The sequence below is a fragment of the Balaenoptera borealis genome (assembly GCF_965194805.1).
Source record: "Balaenoptera borealis genome assembly, chromosome: X".
NCBI classification, from domain to species: Eukaryota; Metazoa; Chordata; class Mammalia; order Artiodactyla; family Balaenopteridae; genus Balaenoptera; species Balaenoptera borealis.
This window is the reverse complement of record NC_138881.1, coordinates 100,490,256-100,507,784: the sequence shown is the minus strand read 5'-3', so window position 1 is coordinate 100,507,784 and position 17,529 is coordinate 100,490,256. Positions and strand designations below refer to the sequence as shown.

The window sequence follows — 17,529 nt, the reverse complement described above, 5'->3', positions numbered from 1 at the left end:
CTGTTGGGGGTTGAGGGGAGCAGTGGGAGTGGGAGAATTGGGTTGGGGGACTGGTAGCCCCACAGCCTGTGCATATGGGAAATGCTCCTTGCTCTCCTTAAAGCACCTATAGGTAATGCATCCCTTCCAGGGATGACTGAAATGGCCTATGCTCCGCGGTCCAGTATGATAGCCACTACACTAGCTTCGTGTGGCTGTTCAGCACTTGAAATGTGGCTGGTAGCCACCGTATTGGACATGCAGTTCTAGACTGAACTTGTGAACCTGCAGACGGCAAAAATCTAACATTTTATAATCCATTGTCTGAAACTGTGTTCTCACAGACCCTGTAATAGAGCTGATCACGCCCTATTAAAGTTAATCTATGTACCTGTCTTCCCAACTAGTTTGTGAACTCCTCAGTGACTAGGCCAGTGCTTGGCATATAATAAGCACTTAATAAATAAACCCAGAGAGGTTTGAAAAAGGAGATCAGGGCCAAAGCCTTGAACCCAAGCCGAGGAGCTTTGACTATATTCTGTTGGTAATGAGGAGATAGAGACTTGGGGAGGGGAACACAATCAGACTTTTTTTTTTTTAATGTTACTGTGGTTGCAGGCTATCGGATAGATGGCAGGGAGATGGAAGGCAGGGAGGCCAGTTAGGGCAAATGACCTGTAAATTTTTATTGACCTGACTAGAATTTGGGCTGATCCCAGGAAACAGATGTAAGAATAAATTGTGGGTTAGAGTTTTTATATTCATATTCGTTAGTCCATTTAAAGATATTCTTTGAGCAAGTACTCTGTCAGGCACCATGCCTGGCATACGGGATATTAGCAAACAAGGTAGACATAGCCCCTTACCTCATGGAGCTGGACATCAAACAGTGCAGGTGTGAAGAGTACAAGAACAACAGTGCACTGGGTTGATCTCTCAGGATTAAGCCAATCCACGCCTTTGGGGGAGTTCAGAATCAAACTCACTTGATATAATGTGATAACATTCTTTAACAGAATGTATTAAGTACAGTGGGGATACATGAGAAGCCTAGTGGGAAAATGGCTAAAGAAAGCATCACACAGAAAACAGCATTTAAGAGATGAGACAAAAAACCAGCAGAACAGGAAAGAGGATGTTGTAGAGGCAGATGGAGAAAGAGAAGCTTACACTGAGGTGGAACGCAAAGCAAGACAGGTTCTAAAAAGTGTCATGGAAAGAAACAGGACAATGAGTAGCAAAAATCAGTGGTGTACTCAAGGTATTTTTCATGTTTACAAAGTTTATGATTAAATTTTTTAAAAGAAATATTTTTTATTACCTTTAATTAAATGGTGCAACTTCATTTCATAGGTGAAAACTAAATAGTTATTCCTACAAATTAAAAAAAAAATTAAATATGGGGGGAGTTCCCTAGTGGCCTAGTGGTTAAGACTCCGGGCTTCCACTGCCGTGGCCCGAGTTCAGTCCCTAGTTGGGGAACTGGGATCCCGCAAGCCTTGTGGCGTGGCAAAAAACAAAAAAACAAAAAATATGGGGAGGAAAAGAAAGCGTGCCAGCAGAGATGAGTTGCAGCTGAACTCTGAAGGCACTAACCTAGTCTGAGAGCTCAGAGGAGGCTCCCCTAGGAGATGACCCTCAAATTGAGACCTGAAAGGGGGGTGGTAGGAAGAGTATCACAGTCAGAGGGTTAGTATATACCAAGGACCAGAAGTGAGAGACTGGCTTCAGCTAAGAACTCCAAGCAGACCAGGATGCTGGAGGAAAAAGACGGATGGTAGTCAGGGCCAAGTCAGCCACCTTGCAAGTCATGTTAAGGACTCTGGACTTTATCAGAAGGGCAAAGGGATGCCATCAAAGGGTTTTAAGAAAGAAAGTAAGATGATCAGATCTGAATTTTAAAAAGATAATTCTGCAGTGTGGGAAATGGATCGTGGAGACCGGACACAAGACAGGGAGATCAGTTAGGAGGCTCGTGCACTAGTCCAGGCGATATGATGGCAGACTGGACTAGACCGGAGGCTGTGGACATTCATTTAATAAATAGTTTTTGAGCACTCACTCTATGCCAGGCATTGATTTAAGCACTGGAGATACAGCCAAAGCAAAAGCATTCAAGTCCCTGCACTCTAGAACTTACATGAGAGAGAGTAACAGAATTATACATGCATAATATATAATAGATTGAGCTATGTGCTATGAAGAACAATGAAACAAGGTAAGGGGCTGAGAGTGCGGGGTGGGGGGGCATGTTATTTTATATAGGGTGGTCAGGGAGGGCCTCTTCTGATAAGGTGACATTTGAGCAGAGACCTAAATGAAGCAGATATCTGGGAGAAGAGCATTCCAGACAGAACACCAAGTGCAAAGGCCCTGAGGCAGGAAAGTGCCTGACGTGTCCTAGGAACAGTGAGGAAGAAATGTAATTATCTGTTTTGGGAGCCCGTACAGAGTGGACTGAAGGAAGAGGAAAGAACTCTAAGATTAGATAAGAAAAGTAATGGGGGGGCGAGGGCAGACTGTGTACAGCCTTATGAGCCATTGTAAGAACTTGAGTTTTTATTCTCAGTGACATGGAGAGTCACTGGGAGGTTCTGAGCAGAGGACTAACATGATCTAACACTGGCTTTAAAAAGGATCCTTCTGGGGCTTCCCTGGTGGCGCAGTGGTTGAGAATCTGCCTGCCAATGCAGGGGACCCGGGTTCAAGCCCTGGTCTGGGAGGATCCCGCATGCCGCGGAGCAACTAGGCCCGTGAGCTACAATTGCTGAGCCTGCGCGTCTGGAGCCTGTGCTCTGCAACAAGAGAGGCCATGATAGTGAAAGACCCGCGCACCGTGATGAAGAGTGGCCCCCACTTGCCACAACTAGAGAAAGCCATCGCACAGAAACGAAGACCCAACACAGCCAAAAATAAATAAATAAATAAATAAATAAATAATTTTTTTAAAAAAAGGATCCTTCTGGAACTTATGGGGGATAATGGAAATGTTTTATATCTTAACTGGGATGTTTGTTACACAGGTGTCTACATTTATCCAAACTCACTGGACTGTACATGTATGTGCGTTTCATTGTATGTGATTATATCTCATTAAGAAACACCTTCAAATCAAAGGAGAAAAAAAAGAAACTGGTTGCTATGTAGAAAATAAACCAGAGCAGGAGGGTCAAGGGATGAAGCAGAGAGATCAGTTAGAAGGCTACTGCTGTTGGGACTTCACTGGTGGCGCAGTGGATAAGAATCCGCCTGCCAATGCAGGGGACGTGGATTCGAGCCTGGGTCCGGGAAGATCCCACATGCCGTGGAGCAACTAAGCCCATGCGCCACAACTACTGAGCCTGCGCGCTAGAGCCCACGAGCCACAACTACTGAGCCAGCATGCTGCAACTACTGAAGCCCGTGTGCCTAGAGCCTGTGCTCCACAACAAGAGAAGCCACTGCAATGAGAAGCCTGCGCACTGCAATGAAGAGTAGCCCCTGCTCGCCACAACTGGAGAAAGCCAGCACAGAGCAATGAAGACCCAACGCAGCCAGAAAAAAAAAAGGCTGTCCAGGTGAGAGATAGTAAGTGCCTCAAACCAGGTGGTGGTGAGAAGGGGTCAGATTCTGAATGTAGTTTGAAGGTAAAACTGACAAGTTGTCTTGGCAGGTTAGATATGAGGTGTAAGATAGAAGAGTCAAGGTGACTCCAAGATTTTTGACCTGAGCAACCAGGTGGAAAGTGGTACCACTTAGTGAGATGGAGAGAGGCACATAGAGAAAAGTGCATAAAACACAACTTCGCAGCATAACAAGTAGTTACATAGGAACCCCTTGCATAACCACCACCCAGGTCAAGAAATACAAAACTGACAACACTCAAGAAGCCCATCACATTATCCAGATTCTCCAGATCACACACACAGGTAACCACTATGCTGATTTTTATGGTAATCACTCCCTTGCTTTTTTTCCATTGATCTTCCTCTTTGGCTATTTATCTCTCCTTCCCTCTCGCCCAACCAAGAATAATGTATACTTAATGTCTTTTGTTTCTCTCCCATGTACTCTTCTTTGTAACAGCTTTATTGAGATATAATTCACATATCATATAATTCACCTTTTTAAAATATGCACTTGAGTGGCTTTTAGTATATTCACAAGGTTGTGCAACCATCACCACTATCTAATTTCAGAAAATTTTCAATACTTCAAAAAGAAAAGCAATACCCTACACCTGAAACTAACACAACATTGTAAATCAACTATACTCCAATAAAATTTTTAAAAATTTTTAAAAATTTGCTAATAAAAAAAAAATAGAAAGAAAAGCATACCCATTAGCAGTCACTCTCCATCCCCCCAGGCAACCAGTAATCTCCTGTCTCTACATACTTGCCTCTTCTGGACATTTCATATCAATGGAATCATATAATATGTGGCCTTTTGTGACTGCCTGCTTTCACTGAGCATGCTCTCAACGTTCATCCATGTTGTAGAGTATATCAATGCATTCCTTAAGGGGGCTGAATAATATTCCATTTTATGGTTATACTATATTTTGTTTATCCATTCATCAGTTGGTGGACTTTGGGTTGTTTCCACATTTTGGCTATTATGAATAATGATACATTCATGTACACACATTTTTGTGTGTATGTGCATCTTCATTTCTCTTGGGGAGATACCTAGAAGTGGAAATTCTAAGTCATATGGTAACTGTTTAACCTTTTTTAAAACATTTTTTTTTAACAAGTGAAATTCACATAACAAATTAACCGGTTTAAAAGGAACAGTTTGGTGACATTACCTCTATATAATTCCAAAACATTTTCATCACTCCAGAAGAAAACCTCATACCCATTAAGCAAATGCTCCTTATTCTCTCCTCCCAGCATCTCCTGGCAACCACCAATATGCATTCCATTTCTGTGGATTTAGCTATTCTAGATACTTCATATAAATAGAATCATATAATATGTAGTCTTTTGTGTCTGGCTTTCACTTAACATAATGTTTTCAAGGTTCACATTGTAGTATGTATCAGAACTTCCTTTTTGAGGCTGAATAATATTCCATTGTATGTATATACCACAATTTATTATCCATTCATCTGTTGATGGACATTTTTTATTTTCCACCTTTTGGCAATTGTGAATAGGGCTGCTCTGAAAATGTGTACATATCTCTGAGTACCTGTTTTTCAATTCTTTTGAGTATTCACCTAGGAGTAGAATTGCTGGGTCATATGGTAATGCTATCTTTTTTTTTTTAATTTTTTAATTTTTGGCCGCGTTGGTTCCTCCTTGCTGCGCGTGGGCTTCTCTACTTGTGGTGAGCAAGGGCTACTCTTCATTGTGGTGCACGGGCTTTTCATTGCGGTGGCTTCTCTTGTCGCGGAGCACGGGCTCTAGGCACGCGGGCTCAGTAGTTGTGGCTCACGGGCTCTAGAGCACAGGCTCAGTAGTTGTGGCGCACAGGCTTAGTTGCTCTGCAGTATGTGGGATCCTCCCGGACCAGGGATCGAACCCGTGTCCCCTGCATTGGCAGGCGGATTCTTAACCACTGTGCCACCAGGGAAGTCCCTGGTAATGCTATCTTTAACTTTTTGAAGAACTGGCAAACTGTTTTCCACAGCAGCTGTGCCATTTTATATTCCTGCCAGCAATGTAAGAGGGCTCCAATTTCTCCACATCACCAGCACTTATTTCCCTTTTTTTTTAATAGCAATCCTAGTAGCTGTGAAGTGGTATCTCATCATGGCTTGGATTTGTACTTCCCTAATGACTAATGACGACCATCTTTACATGTGCTTGTTAGCCATCTGTATGTCATCTTTGGAGAAATGTCTATTCAAGTCCTTTACCCATTTTTTAATTGGGTTTTTTGACTTTGGGTTGTTCAGTTGTAAGAGTTCTTTATGTATTCTGGATACCAGGCCCATATCAGATATATAATTTGCAAATATTTTCTCCCAATCTGTGGGTTGTCTTTTTACTTTCTTGTTGGTATTCTTTGAAGCACAGAAGGTTTTAATTTTGATTAAGTGCAATTTAACCATTTTTCTTTTGTTATTCATGCTTTTGGCATCACATCTGAGAATACATAAATCTGATAAATAAATCTGAAGTCATAGAGATTTACCCCTATGTTTCCAAGAGTTTTATAGTTTTAGCTCTTACATTTAGGTTTTTGATCCAATTTGAGTTCATTTTTGTGTATGGCATGAGATAAGGGTTTGGTTTCATTCTTTGGCCTGTGGCTATCCAGTGACGTAGCACCATTTGTTGAAAAGACCATTGAATGTTCTTGTCAGTCTTGTAAAAATATCAGTTGACCATAGACAGATGGGCTTGTTTCTGGACTCTCAATTCCATTCCATTTATCTATATATCTATTTTTATGCCAGTACCACAACGTCTTGATTACTGTTGTTTTGTAGAAAGTTTTGAAAACAGGAAGTGTGAGCCCTCCTATTGTTTTGGATATTCTGGATCTCCTGCAATTCCTTATGAATTCCTTATGAATGTTTGAGTCAGCTTGTCAATTTCTACAAATAAATCAGCTGGAATTTTGATAGAGATTGCATTGAATCTGTAGGTCAACTTAGGGAGCACTGCAGTCTAAATAATATTAATATCGCGAATTCCCTGGCAGTCCGGTGGTTAAGACTCCACACTTTCACTGCTGAGGGTCTGGGTTCAATCCCTGGTCAGGGAATTAATACCCTGCAAGCCTCATGGTGACGTGGCCAAAATAAATAAAGTAATTTAAAAAATTAATGTTAATCTAATCAGTGAACACAGGATGTTTTTCCATTCATTTTAATCTTTAATTTCTTTTACAGTTATTCATGGTATTCATTTATAATCCTTTTTATCTTTATAAGATCATCAGTAATGTCCCCTCTTTTCTTTTTTTGGCCACGCCACACAGCTTGTGGGATCTTAGTTCCCCGATCAGGGACTGAACCCAGGCCCTGCAGTGAAAGTGCCAAGTTCTAACCACTGGACAGCCAGGTACTTCCCTGTTCATTTCTGATTCTAGTAATTTGAGTCCTCTCTCTTTTGCTATTTATTTATTTAGTCAATCTAGCTAAAAGTTTACCAATTTTATTGATCTTTTCAAAGAACCAGCTCTGGTTTCATTGATTTTTCTCTATTGTTTTTCTGTTCTCTCTTTCATTAATTTCCCCTCTAATCTTTATTATTCCCTTCCTTATGCTTGCTTTAGGTTTAGTTGGAAAAGACACTTTTCCAGTGTGTTAAAGTAGAAAGTTAGGTGATTAATTTGAGATTTTTCTTTTTTTAATGTACAGATTTAAAGCTATAAATTTCCTACTAAGCACTACTTTTGCTGCATCTCATAAGTTTTGGTATGTTGTGTCTTCATTTCATTCATCTCAAAGTATTTTCTAATCTTCCATTTGACTTCTTTGATTCATTGATTGTTTTAGAGTATGTTTTTTAATTTCCACATATTTATAAATTTTCCAGTTTTTCTTCTGTTATTGACTTCTAATTTCATTCCACTGTAGCTAGAGAACATACTTTGTATTCTTTCTGTCCTTTTAAATTTATTGAGGTTTGTTTTATGGCCTATCATTTGGTCCATTCTAGAGAATGTTCCATGTACACTTGAGAAGAATGTACATTCTCTTGTTGGGTGGAGGGTTCTAAGAGTGGGATGTGTCTCTTAGATCTATTTGGTTTATAGCGTTGTTAGATTTTTCTATTTCTGTGTTGATCTTCTGCCTACTTATTCTATCCATTATTGAAAATGGGGTATTGAAGTCTCAAAAATTATTTAATTGTCCATCTCTCCCTACATTCCTGTCAGTTTTTCCTTCATGTATATTGGTGCTCCTTTACTAAGTGCATATATTTTATAATTGTTATATCTTCTCGATGGATTGACCCCTTTATCATTATAGAATGTCCCTCTTTATCTGTAGTAACATTTTTTTTGTTTTAAAGTCTATTATATCTGATATTAGTATAGCCATTTCAGCTCTCTTGTGGTTGCTGTTTACATGATATATCTTTTTCAGCCTATTTATATCTTTGACTCTAAAGCGTGTCTCCCGGGAATTCCCTGGCGGTCCAGTGGTTAGGACTCCTTGCTTCCACTGCAAGGGGCACAGGTCAATCCCTGGTCGGGGAGCTAAGATGGCACACCCCCCTCCCCCAAAAAAATGTCTCCTGTAGACAGTAACAGTTGGATCTTGTTTTTTTTACCCAGTGTGACAAACTTTATCTTTTGCATTGTTTAATCCATTCACATTTACTGTTACTGTTGATAGAGTTGAATGTATGTTTGTATTTTGCTTTTTTTCATTTATGTTCCTCTATTCCAACTTTACTGCTTTCTTTTGCATTAAGTGAATATTTTTCTAATATAGCATTTTAACTTCTTTAATGATTTTTTCACATTTTTGGAATTATTTCCCTAATGGCAGCTCTAGGGTTTACCATTCATGTCTTTTTTTTTTTGGCTGTGCTGGGTCTTCATTGCTGTGCACGGGCTTTCTCTAGTTGCGGCAAGCATGAGCTACTTCACTGCCGTGCTTCGGCTTCTCATTGCTGTGGCTCCTCTTGTTGTGGAGCACAGGCTCTAGAGTGCATGCCACAACTACTGAGCCTGCGTGCCACAACTACTGACACCTGTGCGCCTAAAGCCCATGCTCCGCAACAAGAGAAGCCACTGCAATGAGAAGCCCGCTCACCACAACAAAGAGTAGCCCCTGCTCACCACAACTAGAGAAAGCCCATGCACAGCAACGAAGACCCAATGCAGCCAAAAATAAAATTAATTAATTAATTAATTAATTTTAAAAAAAGAAATATATCCTTTATAAAAAAAAAATTCAGCTTCAGATTTATACTAATTTATTTCCAGTGAGATATAAAACATTCCTATATACTTCTATTCCCTTTTACCCCTTTTTGTGATATTACTGTTACACATATTACATCTATAAATGTAAAACTAATAATACATTATTATATTACTTTATATAATTTTATGACTTTTACAGGAGCTAAGAAAAGAAAGGAGAACAAGTATATATTTATACCTTCTGTTATATTAACCTTTTTATCATTTTTGATTCTCTTTATTTGTTCTGGTAGATCTGAGTTACCATCTGGAATCATTTCCTTAGCCCAATACATCTTTGTTCCACCCACCTCCTTTGTGCTATTATTGGAAAATATATTACATTTCTATATGTTATAGGCCCAACAATACACTATAGACATATCATTTTCTACAGTTAATATATAAACTGGTTAAGAGAAGAAAGGAGAAGAAATATGCATTTATACTGTCTTTAATAATTATACAACTACTGTTGGTTTGTAACCTCAGGAGTTCCCCAGGTGAAATCTGAAATTCGCCCCCTTACACGGAGGGTAAGGAGATACCAATGAAAGAAGCAGACCACTCCAGATTTGTAGGTGGCAGTTTTAATAAGCAAGGGAACTTACATAGGAGGCTTGTCTTGGGTGGTTGCAAGCTAAGTAAATCTCTGCATCCACCCACTAGAATCTTAAAAGTTTACATAGAGGCTTTAACAGGGTTCAGTCACATATTCAGTCCAGGTGGTCTCAACAATTCAGCATTACTCTCTCAAGGCTACATTCTTGAAATGGCACCTAGTGTGGGAATGGTGGGTAGAATACATATTCCACTGACTCGGGTAGTGGGGGGATAAGGAGCCTCTAATTGCCTGGGTCCAGCTTTTGGGTCAACCAACGATCACATCTTGATGACCTCCTCCAACAATTACCTTTACCTTTGTTCTTTGGGGTTTTTTGTATGGATTTGAACTAATATCTGGGGTCACTTGATATCAGCCTAAAAAACTTCCTATTTCTTGTAAGGTAGGTCTACTAGCAATGAAGTCTCTCAGTTTTTATATACCTGGGAATGTCTTTATTTCACCTTCATTTTTGAAAGATAGCTTTGCTCAATACAGGATTCTTAGCTGACTTGTCTTTTTTTTCTTTGAGCACTTTGAATATATTGTCCCACTTTCTTCTGGCCTCCATTGTTTCTGATAAAAAGTCAGCTTTTAATCCTATTGGGATTCCCTTGTAAATGATGAGTCATTTTTCTTTTGCTGCTTTCGAGATTTGTTCCTTGTCTTTATATTTCAGCATTTTTATTATGATGTGTCTGTTTATGGATCTTTTTGCATTTGTTTTACTTGGAGTCCATTGAGCTTCCTAGATGGGTAGATTGTTTTTCAATAAATTCAGGAAAGTTTTTAGCCATTATTTCTTCAAATATCTTTTTTTCCCTCCTTTCTCCCACTCCTCTCTTTCTGGTACTTCTGCTACGTATATGTTGGTGTGCATAATGGTGTTCCATATTTCTCTGAGGCTCTTCATTTTTCTTCATTCTTTTTTCTCTCTATTCTTTGGATTGCATAATCTCTATGGATATATCTTCAAGTTTATTAATTCTTTCTTCTGCCAATTCAAATTTACTGTGGAGACCTGTTATATAGGCAGAATTGTTTCCCTCCCAAAAGTCGTATGTTGAAACCGCCAGTATCTCAGAATATGACTATATTGGGAGATAGGGCCTTTAAAGAGGTGACTAAGGGGGAGGGATAAATTGGGAGGTTTACACACTACTATATATAAAATAGATAACTAATAAGGACCTACTGTATAGCACAGGAAACTCTACTCAATACTCCATAATGACCAGGACTTCCCTGGTGGTCCAGTGGTTAAGACTCCATGCTCCCAACGCAGGGGGCCGGGGTTCGATTCTTGGTCAGGGAACTAGATCCCGCATGCCACAACTAAGACCCGGCACAGCCAAATAAATAAATAAATAAATATTTAAAAAATACTCTGTAATGACCTATATGGGAAAAGAATCTAAAAAAGAATGGATATATGTATACGTATAACTGATTCACTTTGCTGTACAGCAGAAACAAACACAACATTGTAAGTCAACTATATGCCAATATTTTTTTTTTAATTGATTGGGAGTTTGGGATTGACCTATGCACACTGCTATATTTAAAATAAATAACCATGGAGGGCTTCCCTGGTGGCGCAGTGGTTAAGAATCCGCCTGCCAATACAGGAGACATGGGTTCGAGCCCTGGTCCAGGAAGATCCCACATGTCGCGGAGCAACTAGGCCCGTGCGCCACAACTACCGAGCCTGCGCTCTAGAGCCCGCGAGCCACAGCTACTGAAGCCCGCGCACCTAGAGTCCGTGCTCTGCAACAAGAGAAGCCACTGCAATAAGAAGCCTGTGCACCACAACGAAGAGTAGCCCCTGCTCGCCGCAACTAGAGAAAGCCTGTGCACAGCAACAAAGACACAATGCAACCAAAAATAAATAATAAATTAATAAATTATTTTTAAAAATAAAAAAATAATAAAAATAAAACAGATAAACAACAAAGACCTACTGTAAAAAAAATTAAAAATTAAAACTCAGTGGGATGAATTGGGAGACTGGGATTGACATATATACACTAATATGTATAAAATAGATAACTAATAAGAACCTGCTGTATAAAAATAAAATAAAATTCAAAAAAGCATTAAAACTTAAAAAAAAAAGGTGACTAAGTTAAAACAAGACTGTTAGGGTGGGCCCTAATCTAATCTGAGTGGTGTCCTAATTTTTTTTCTTCCAGTATTATTGAGATATAAATGATATACAGCACTGTGTAAGTTTAAGGTATACAGCATAATGATGTGACTTACATACATCATGAAATGATGACCACAATAAGTTTAGTGAACATCCATCATTTCATATAGATACAAATTTAAAGAAATAGAAAAAAATTTTTTCCTTGTGATGAGAACTCTTAGGATTTACTCTCTTAACAACTTTCATATATAACACACAGCAGTGCTAATTATATTTATCATGTTGTACATTACATCCCTAGTACTTATTTATCTTATAACTGGAAGTTTATACTGTAAACAGAGAATGTGGCCTGCCATTCCAGTTCTACAAGGATCAAGTCATTGGCCACTGCAGTCACTGACCTACAAGGACACCCTGAAAGGAATTCAGGCTGAAGCATTGTGTGTTTTGGATATATGGGCCCCTGGATAGTTAAAATGCATATGTAAGGAAAAATTTCAATGACACCATATGCTCGCACCTTCCCATACTTAGAAAAGTACTAAAATCATTGACTGAGATATTTGATCCCCATGAGCAGTAAACCTTTACCGAGATCTTGACTGCACTATATATACTGGCTCTTCCCCTACCTCTTTGGAACTGTTTCTCAGAGCTATCTGAGGGGCTGTCTCCTGGGCTACAGTCCTCAGTAAGACACGGAATAGACTCAACTCACAGTTCTTACATTGTATGTGTTTTTTCCAGTAGCTTTAGACTACTTTCATCCAACTCCCCCCCCCAACTCTGGTAACCACAAATCTGATCTCTTTTTCTATGAATTTGTTTTTGAAGTATAATTGACCTACAACACTATGTTAGTCGCTGGTATACAACATAGTGATTCAATATTTATATACATTTCAAAATGATCGCCATGATAAGTCTACTTACCATTGAGCAGTATCCTTATGAGAAGAGGAAATTTGGATACAAAAAACATGTTAAAGCATTAAAAAAGATGGGTTTGAAAAATATACAAATAGAAATTTTATCAGCATATCTGTCTTCTACCCACTAGATGCCAGTAGCACTCTCCTGGTTGTAACAACTAAACAAATATCATTAAATTTTGAACAAAGTTTAAAAATTATGGACTAGACACAGTCAAGGAAAGAATCACTGAATTGGAATACATATCTGAAGAAATGACCTGGAACCCAACACAGTAAACCAATGAAAAAAAAAGGAAAACCTGGTTACGTGGTAGGGGGAATGAGACATTCTAACACACATCTAATAGGGAGTCAAGAAGGAGAGAATGGGAAACAGACAATATTTGAAGAGATAACAATTGAGAAATTTTTAGAAATAAAGTAAATCTTCAAGCTAAAGGAGCAACCTTAAGTACTTAGCAAGATAAATAATAACAAATCCACATCTGACATGTTGTAGTAAAATTGCAGAGCATCAAAAACAGAGAAAATCTTAAAAGATAAGAGAGGTAGAGTACCCAAAAAGTAACAAAAGAATAACTACAGACTTCTCAAAAAAAAAAAGATACCAGAGATGATAGAATAAGGTGATAAAATAATATCTTCAAAGTGCTGAAGAAAATAAGTCAATCAGGAATTCTACATTCATTCAACAAACTCAGCAAGTGCAATGAATTTATTTTTTAAAAACTCTGCACCTTCTACTTGCCAGGTATTTTTCTAAACGCTTGGGATACATAGTGAATGAAATAGACAGAAATCCATGCCCTCATGGAATTGACATTCTAGTGGGGAGAGACAGGAAATAAACAATAGACAAATAGGTGAATTATGTAATAGGTAAAAACAAGTAAGGGAATTGATACTGCCTGGGGCAGGAAATGGTTTGAAAGTTATTAAAGGGTTGTCAGGGTCACCTCATTAAGAATGTGACACTGGAGCAAAGGTGAGGTACTTGGTTAAATGTATCCAGCTAAATTTTCATTTGAGAATGAAAGAGAAATAACAGCATTTTTAGATATATAAAGCTTGTGGGCATTTACTATTTATTCACAGACCCTCACTGACAACTATTAAAATGAAGATTTTTGCAAGAAGGAAATTGAACCCAAAAAGGAGAACAAACAAAAAGAAATGGTGAGTAAAGACTTTGTAAAATCTAAATATGTACTAACTGTTAATATAAAAAGGGGAGGTTAAAAAAATGAAACCCAAATACCTTACAACCATAACAGAAAAGTGGATGGTGTGATTGGAAGGACTGGAGTTAAAGCACTGGAAACTCCATCTATCAACTCTAAACTCATTAAAAATTAAACATGCATGTTGAAATTTTAAATCAATACTAAAAAGACAGCAAAAACATACATCTAAAAACTAAAAACACAACCCTAAATAGCCAACGAGTTAATGAGAACATCCTAATGAAAATCATGAAAAAGTTAAAACTGAATAACAATAAAATACATATAAAAAACATGGGAGAGGCATCTAAAATGGAATCATGAAGAAAATTTAGTGTTAAGTGCACCTCTAAAAATATTCCAAATTAATGCATAAAGCATTCAATTCATGAAGCTAGAGAAAGAGCAGAACATCCCTAAGATAGAGGGAAAAAATAATAAAAAAGAGCAAAATTAATAAAACAAACACCCCCAAAAAATGGGGATCATCAACAAAACCAAAAGCTGGTTCTTTGAAAAGACTAATGTAACAGACATACCTCTATCAAGATTGACCTACTGGGACTTCCCTAGTGGTCCAGTGGTTAAGAATCCACCTCCCAATTCAGGGGACGCAGGTTCGATCTCTGATCTGGGAACTAAGATCCCACATGCCACGGGGCAACTAAGCCAGCATGCTGCAACTACCAAGCCCGCATGCCACAACTAGGGAGAAGCCCGTGCTCCGCAACGAAAGATCCCGAGTGCTGCAACTAAGACCCGACTCAGCCAAAAATAACTTTTAAAAAACAAATAAATATAATTTAAAAAAAGATTGACCTATTAAAAAGATTAAAGGTATACATAAATAATATTGAAAAAAGATATAACTACAGATCTGATTTAAATTTAAAGCCATATAGAACACTTTGGAAACATGTTTTCATCTCCACAACACTCTGAAATCCCACTAAAATGATAATGGATAAAAGATATGGACCCACAAGGACATAAAACTTGCTTAGCTGAATGGAGGAATTATGAGACTAAGTACATGCATGGGGAAAGCCAACAGGAAATAAGCCAGTTTGTGCTGCAGAAACCCAGAAAAGTTCAGGAACTGAAGGCATCAGCATAAACAGTATTTCATGTTACGTGCAACAACTGTAATGTGCTAGGAAAAGATCTATGATTTCTATCAGTCAAACTCACAAGTACTGCTAATATTGCTATGGTTTGTTGTCTACATTCATAATTGAAGGAAATGCTAAATTTCATTTAATGGTTAGTGAAAATAAAGATGGGATTTTTTTCCATCCAATTTCACAAATTCACCATATGCACAACCTATGACCCAGCAATTCCACTCTTAGGTATACACTCAACAGAAATCCTTGTGTGAAGAATCATGTACAAAAATGTACATAATAGCCAAAAATTGGAAACAACCCAAATAGTCAAAAACAGAATGACATCCAGTAGACAGGGGAATCCAAGAAAGGCAAAATGAAGTCCCAGGAAAACATCTGTGTAGCAGGCCTAAAGATCAAACAATCCTTACAGGAGTAGAAGGGTAGATGACAGGAGGAAATATGTCTCCAAATAGAAAACAAAAACAAAAACTAGTAGATTACCTGATTTGTTTGACCTTATGGAGTATGGCTTTACATCTCTGGAAGGGTTTGGCAGAAAAATTAGTAATAGGTAATACAAGGAAACAAATCAGTCAAACTAACTAACCAAAATAGGAATTCCCTGGCAGTCCAGTGGTTGGGATTCCGCACTTTCACTGCTGAGGGTGCGGGTTCAATCCCTGGTCGGGGAGCTAGGATCCCACAAGCCGCAGGGCGTGGCCAAAAAAATAAAATAAAATAACCAAAGTAATTAATAACTCCAGGAAAAACAAAATGTCATATATGAAAGGAAGCATAATAATGGTATATGTCTCAGCTAGGAACAACATTTATATAGTCATAATAATGTTAACACCGACTTAGGATTAAATGAAAGAAATAAAACTAAATGGGATAAGGGGACGTATATGCAAGAACAAGATGTGGCATTGTGAGTAAATCTTATTAGAAGCACTACTGTTATTTACTTGTGGTTTATCAGTCTGCCATGACTTGAGTGATTAATAACATATACAGTTTGTGAGCTGGAACTATTTTCTACAATAGACATATTTATGACATCATGAAATTCTCCAAAACATGTTTTACAAGCTATTGGAGCTAATACATGCCTAACACAGGATGGGTAAAGACAGGTTCTTTAGCAAAATATTATGAGTCCTTAAGTCCTTATACTAAATGTCAGGGAGGCACAATAGAAAGGACCCCTATGGCTTATGACAAAGAGAAAAGCATAGTCAAATTTACTCTTACTTGGAAATTTGCCTTCAAGATGGTTAAGGTTTCTTATTTAGCTAACAAGGTCTTGAATATTCTCCAGCTTTTTTTTTAATTAGTACAGAGGAAAGTAATCTATAACAAAGCACATATTAAAAAAATAAAACATTACTAACAACAACAAAAAAACAAAGCACATAAATGAACAGAATATCTTAGGTCCAAAAAACTGTTTTTTCTCCATCCAATATTCCATGTCTATTTTTCTCTTTTAATTGAGAGTGGACAGAAGAGACAAATAATTGTATTGTACATTTTCCCTCTCAGATACTTTCTGACTCTACTTGTGTGCCCACACATGCGTGTTTGTGGGTGGCGGTGGCTATAAGAGAACTCAACGCTCATCTTCAATAAAATTCAATAGATAATTCCTTCCTTTGTTTCTATGTGAAACTGAGTGGAGTAGGGGAAGAATTTGGGGAATTAATTAGGCAAGCAATCCTCTGTTTTAATATTTAGGAAAAGAAATCCAAATAACTTTTTAAAATTGTGGCAGAAACTAATCTAAAATTATTTATCTTAACATCATCAAGATAAATCTTTTCTATTTTTTTTCTTTTTTTTTTTTTGGCCGTGCTGCACAGCTTTTGAGATCTCAGTTCCCCGACCAGGGACTGAACCCAGGCCACAGCAGTGAAAGCCTGGAATCCTAACCATTAGGCCACCAGGGAACTCCCAAGATAAATCTTTTCTATTTTGAATACCCTGTTCTTAGCTGGTGACTCTAAATGGTATCATTTTTTTTTAGGGAAGAAGTAGATTTATTTAGAGAGAAACACATTCCATAGACAGAATGCGGTTCGCCTCAAAAGGCAAGAATGACCCTGGGAGAAACACTCCACAGAGTGTGGGCCATTTTAGAAGATGAGAGATCAGTGATTTCATTTTTAAACTCACTATTATTCATTACTCATATGATTATCTGAACCACAGTTTAAAGTATTTGAAACAACCAAAAGGCAAAGGATTTCTAACGTCTATAAAGAGAAAACATGAACTACTGAAACCAAGCAGAACCCTGAGGGGCCTTACCTGGGACAGACCCCTCCACGTCCCTCGCATCTGTTTGCAGAAAAGCTTTAGCCTCCTAGGCCTTCCCTAGGGTAAATTTAATCAGAGAAGTGAGAAAATGCAGAAACAAAGGAAAGCAGTCAAGCAAGACAAAATAATAATAGTTTATCCATAAAACAAAGTCAAGGACCTTTCGTTTCTCCTCAAGGGCTAGAGATAATATCCTGAGCTACATCCTTGAGTTGTTTTGCAGATACTAAAACTGCCACCAATTGGAAAAAGTTAACTGCATGCTGACCACCAGCACGGAGACCCCAGACTGGCTGGAACTCAGCAGGTTGATGATTGAGATTCCCAAAACATCACTCTGTTA

At 38.1% G+C, this 17,529-nt stretch overlaps 1 protein-coding gene across 6 annotated transcripts in view; it reads left to right on the top strand.

Annotated features, from left to right (window-relative positions):
- Positions 1-17,529, top strand: part of UPF3B (UPF3B regulator of nonsense mediated mRNA decay) — a 42,198-nt gene that overhangs the window by 1,561 nt on the left and 23,108 nt on the right. For 3 of the 6 annotated variants that reach the window (XM_082377302.1, XM_082377301.1, XM_082377300.1), the window contains one exon: positions 13,628-13,708. The exons of 2 other annotated variants lie outside the window; for them this stretch is intronic. In XM_082377302.1, the coding sequence (XP_082233428.1) occupies positions 13,650-13,708 (59 nt within the window). In that variant the 5' untranslated portion in view covers positions 13,628-13,649. Of the gene's footprint in view, positions 1-3,002; positions 3,537-13,627; positions 13,709-17,529 lie in introns of those variants that run through there. One more of the 6 variants, XM_082377299.1, reaches the window with a different exon arrangement.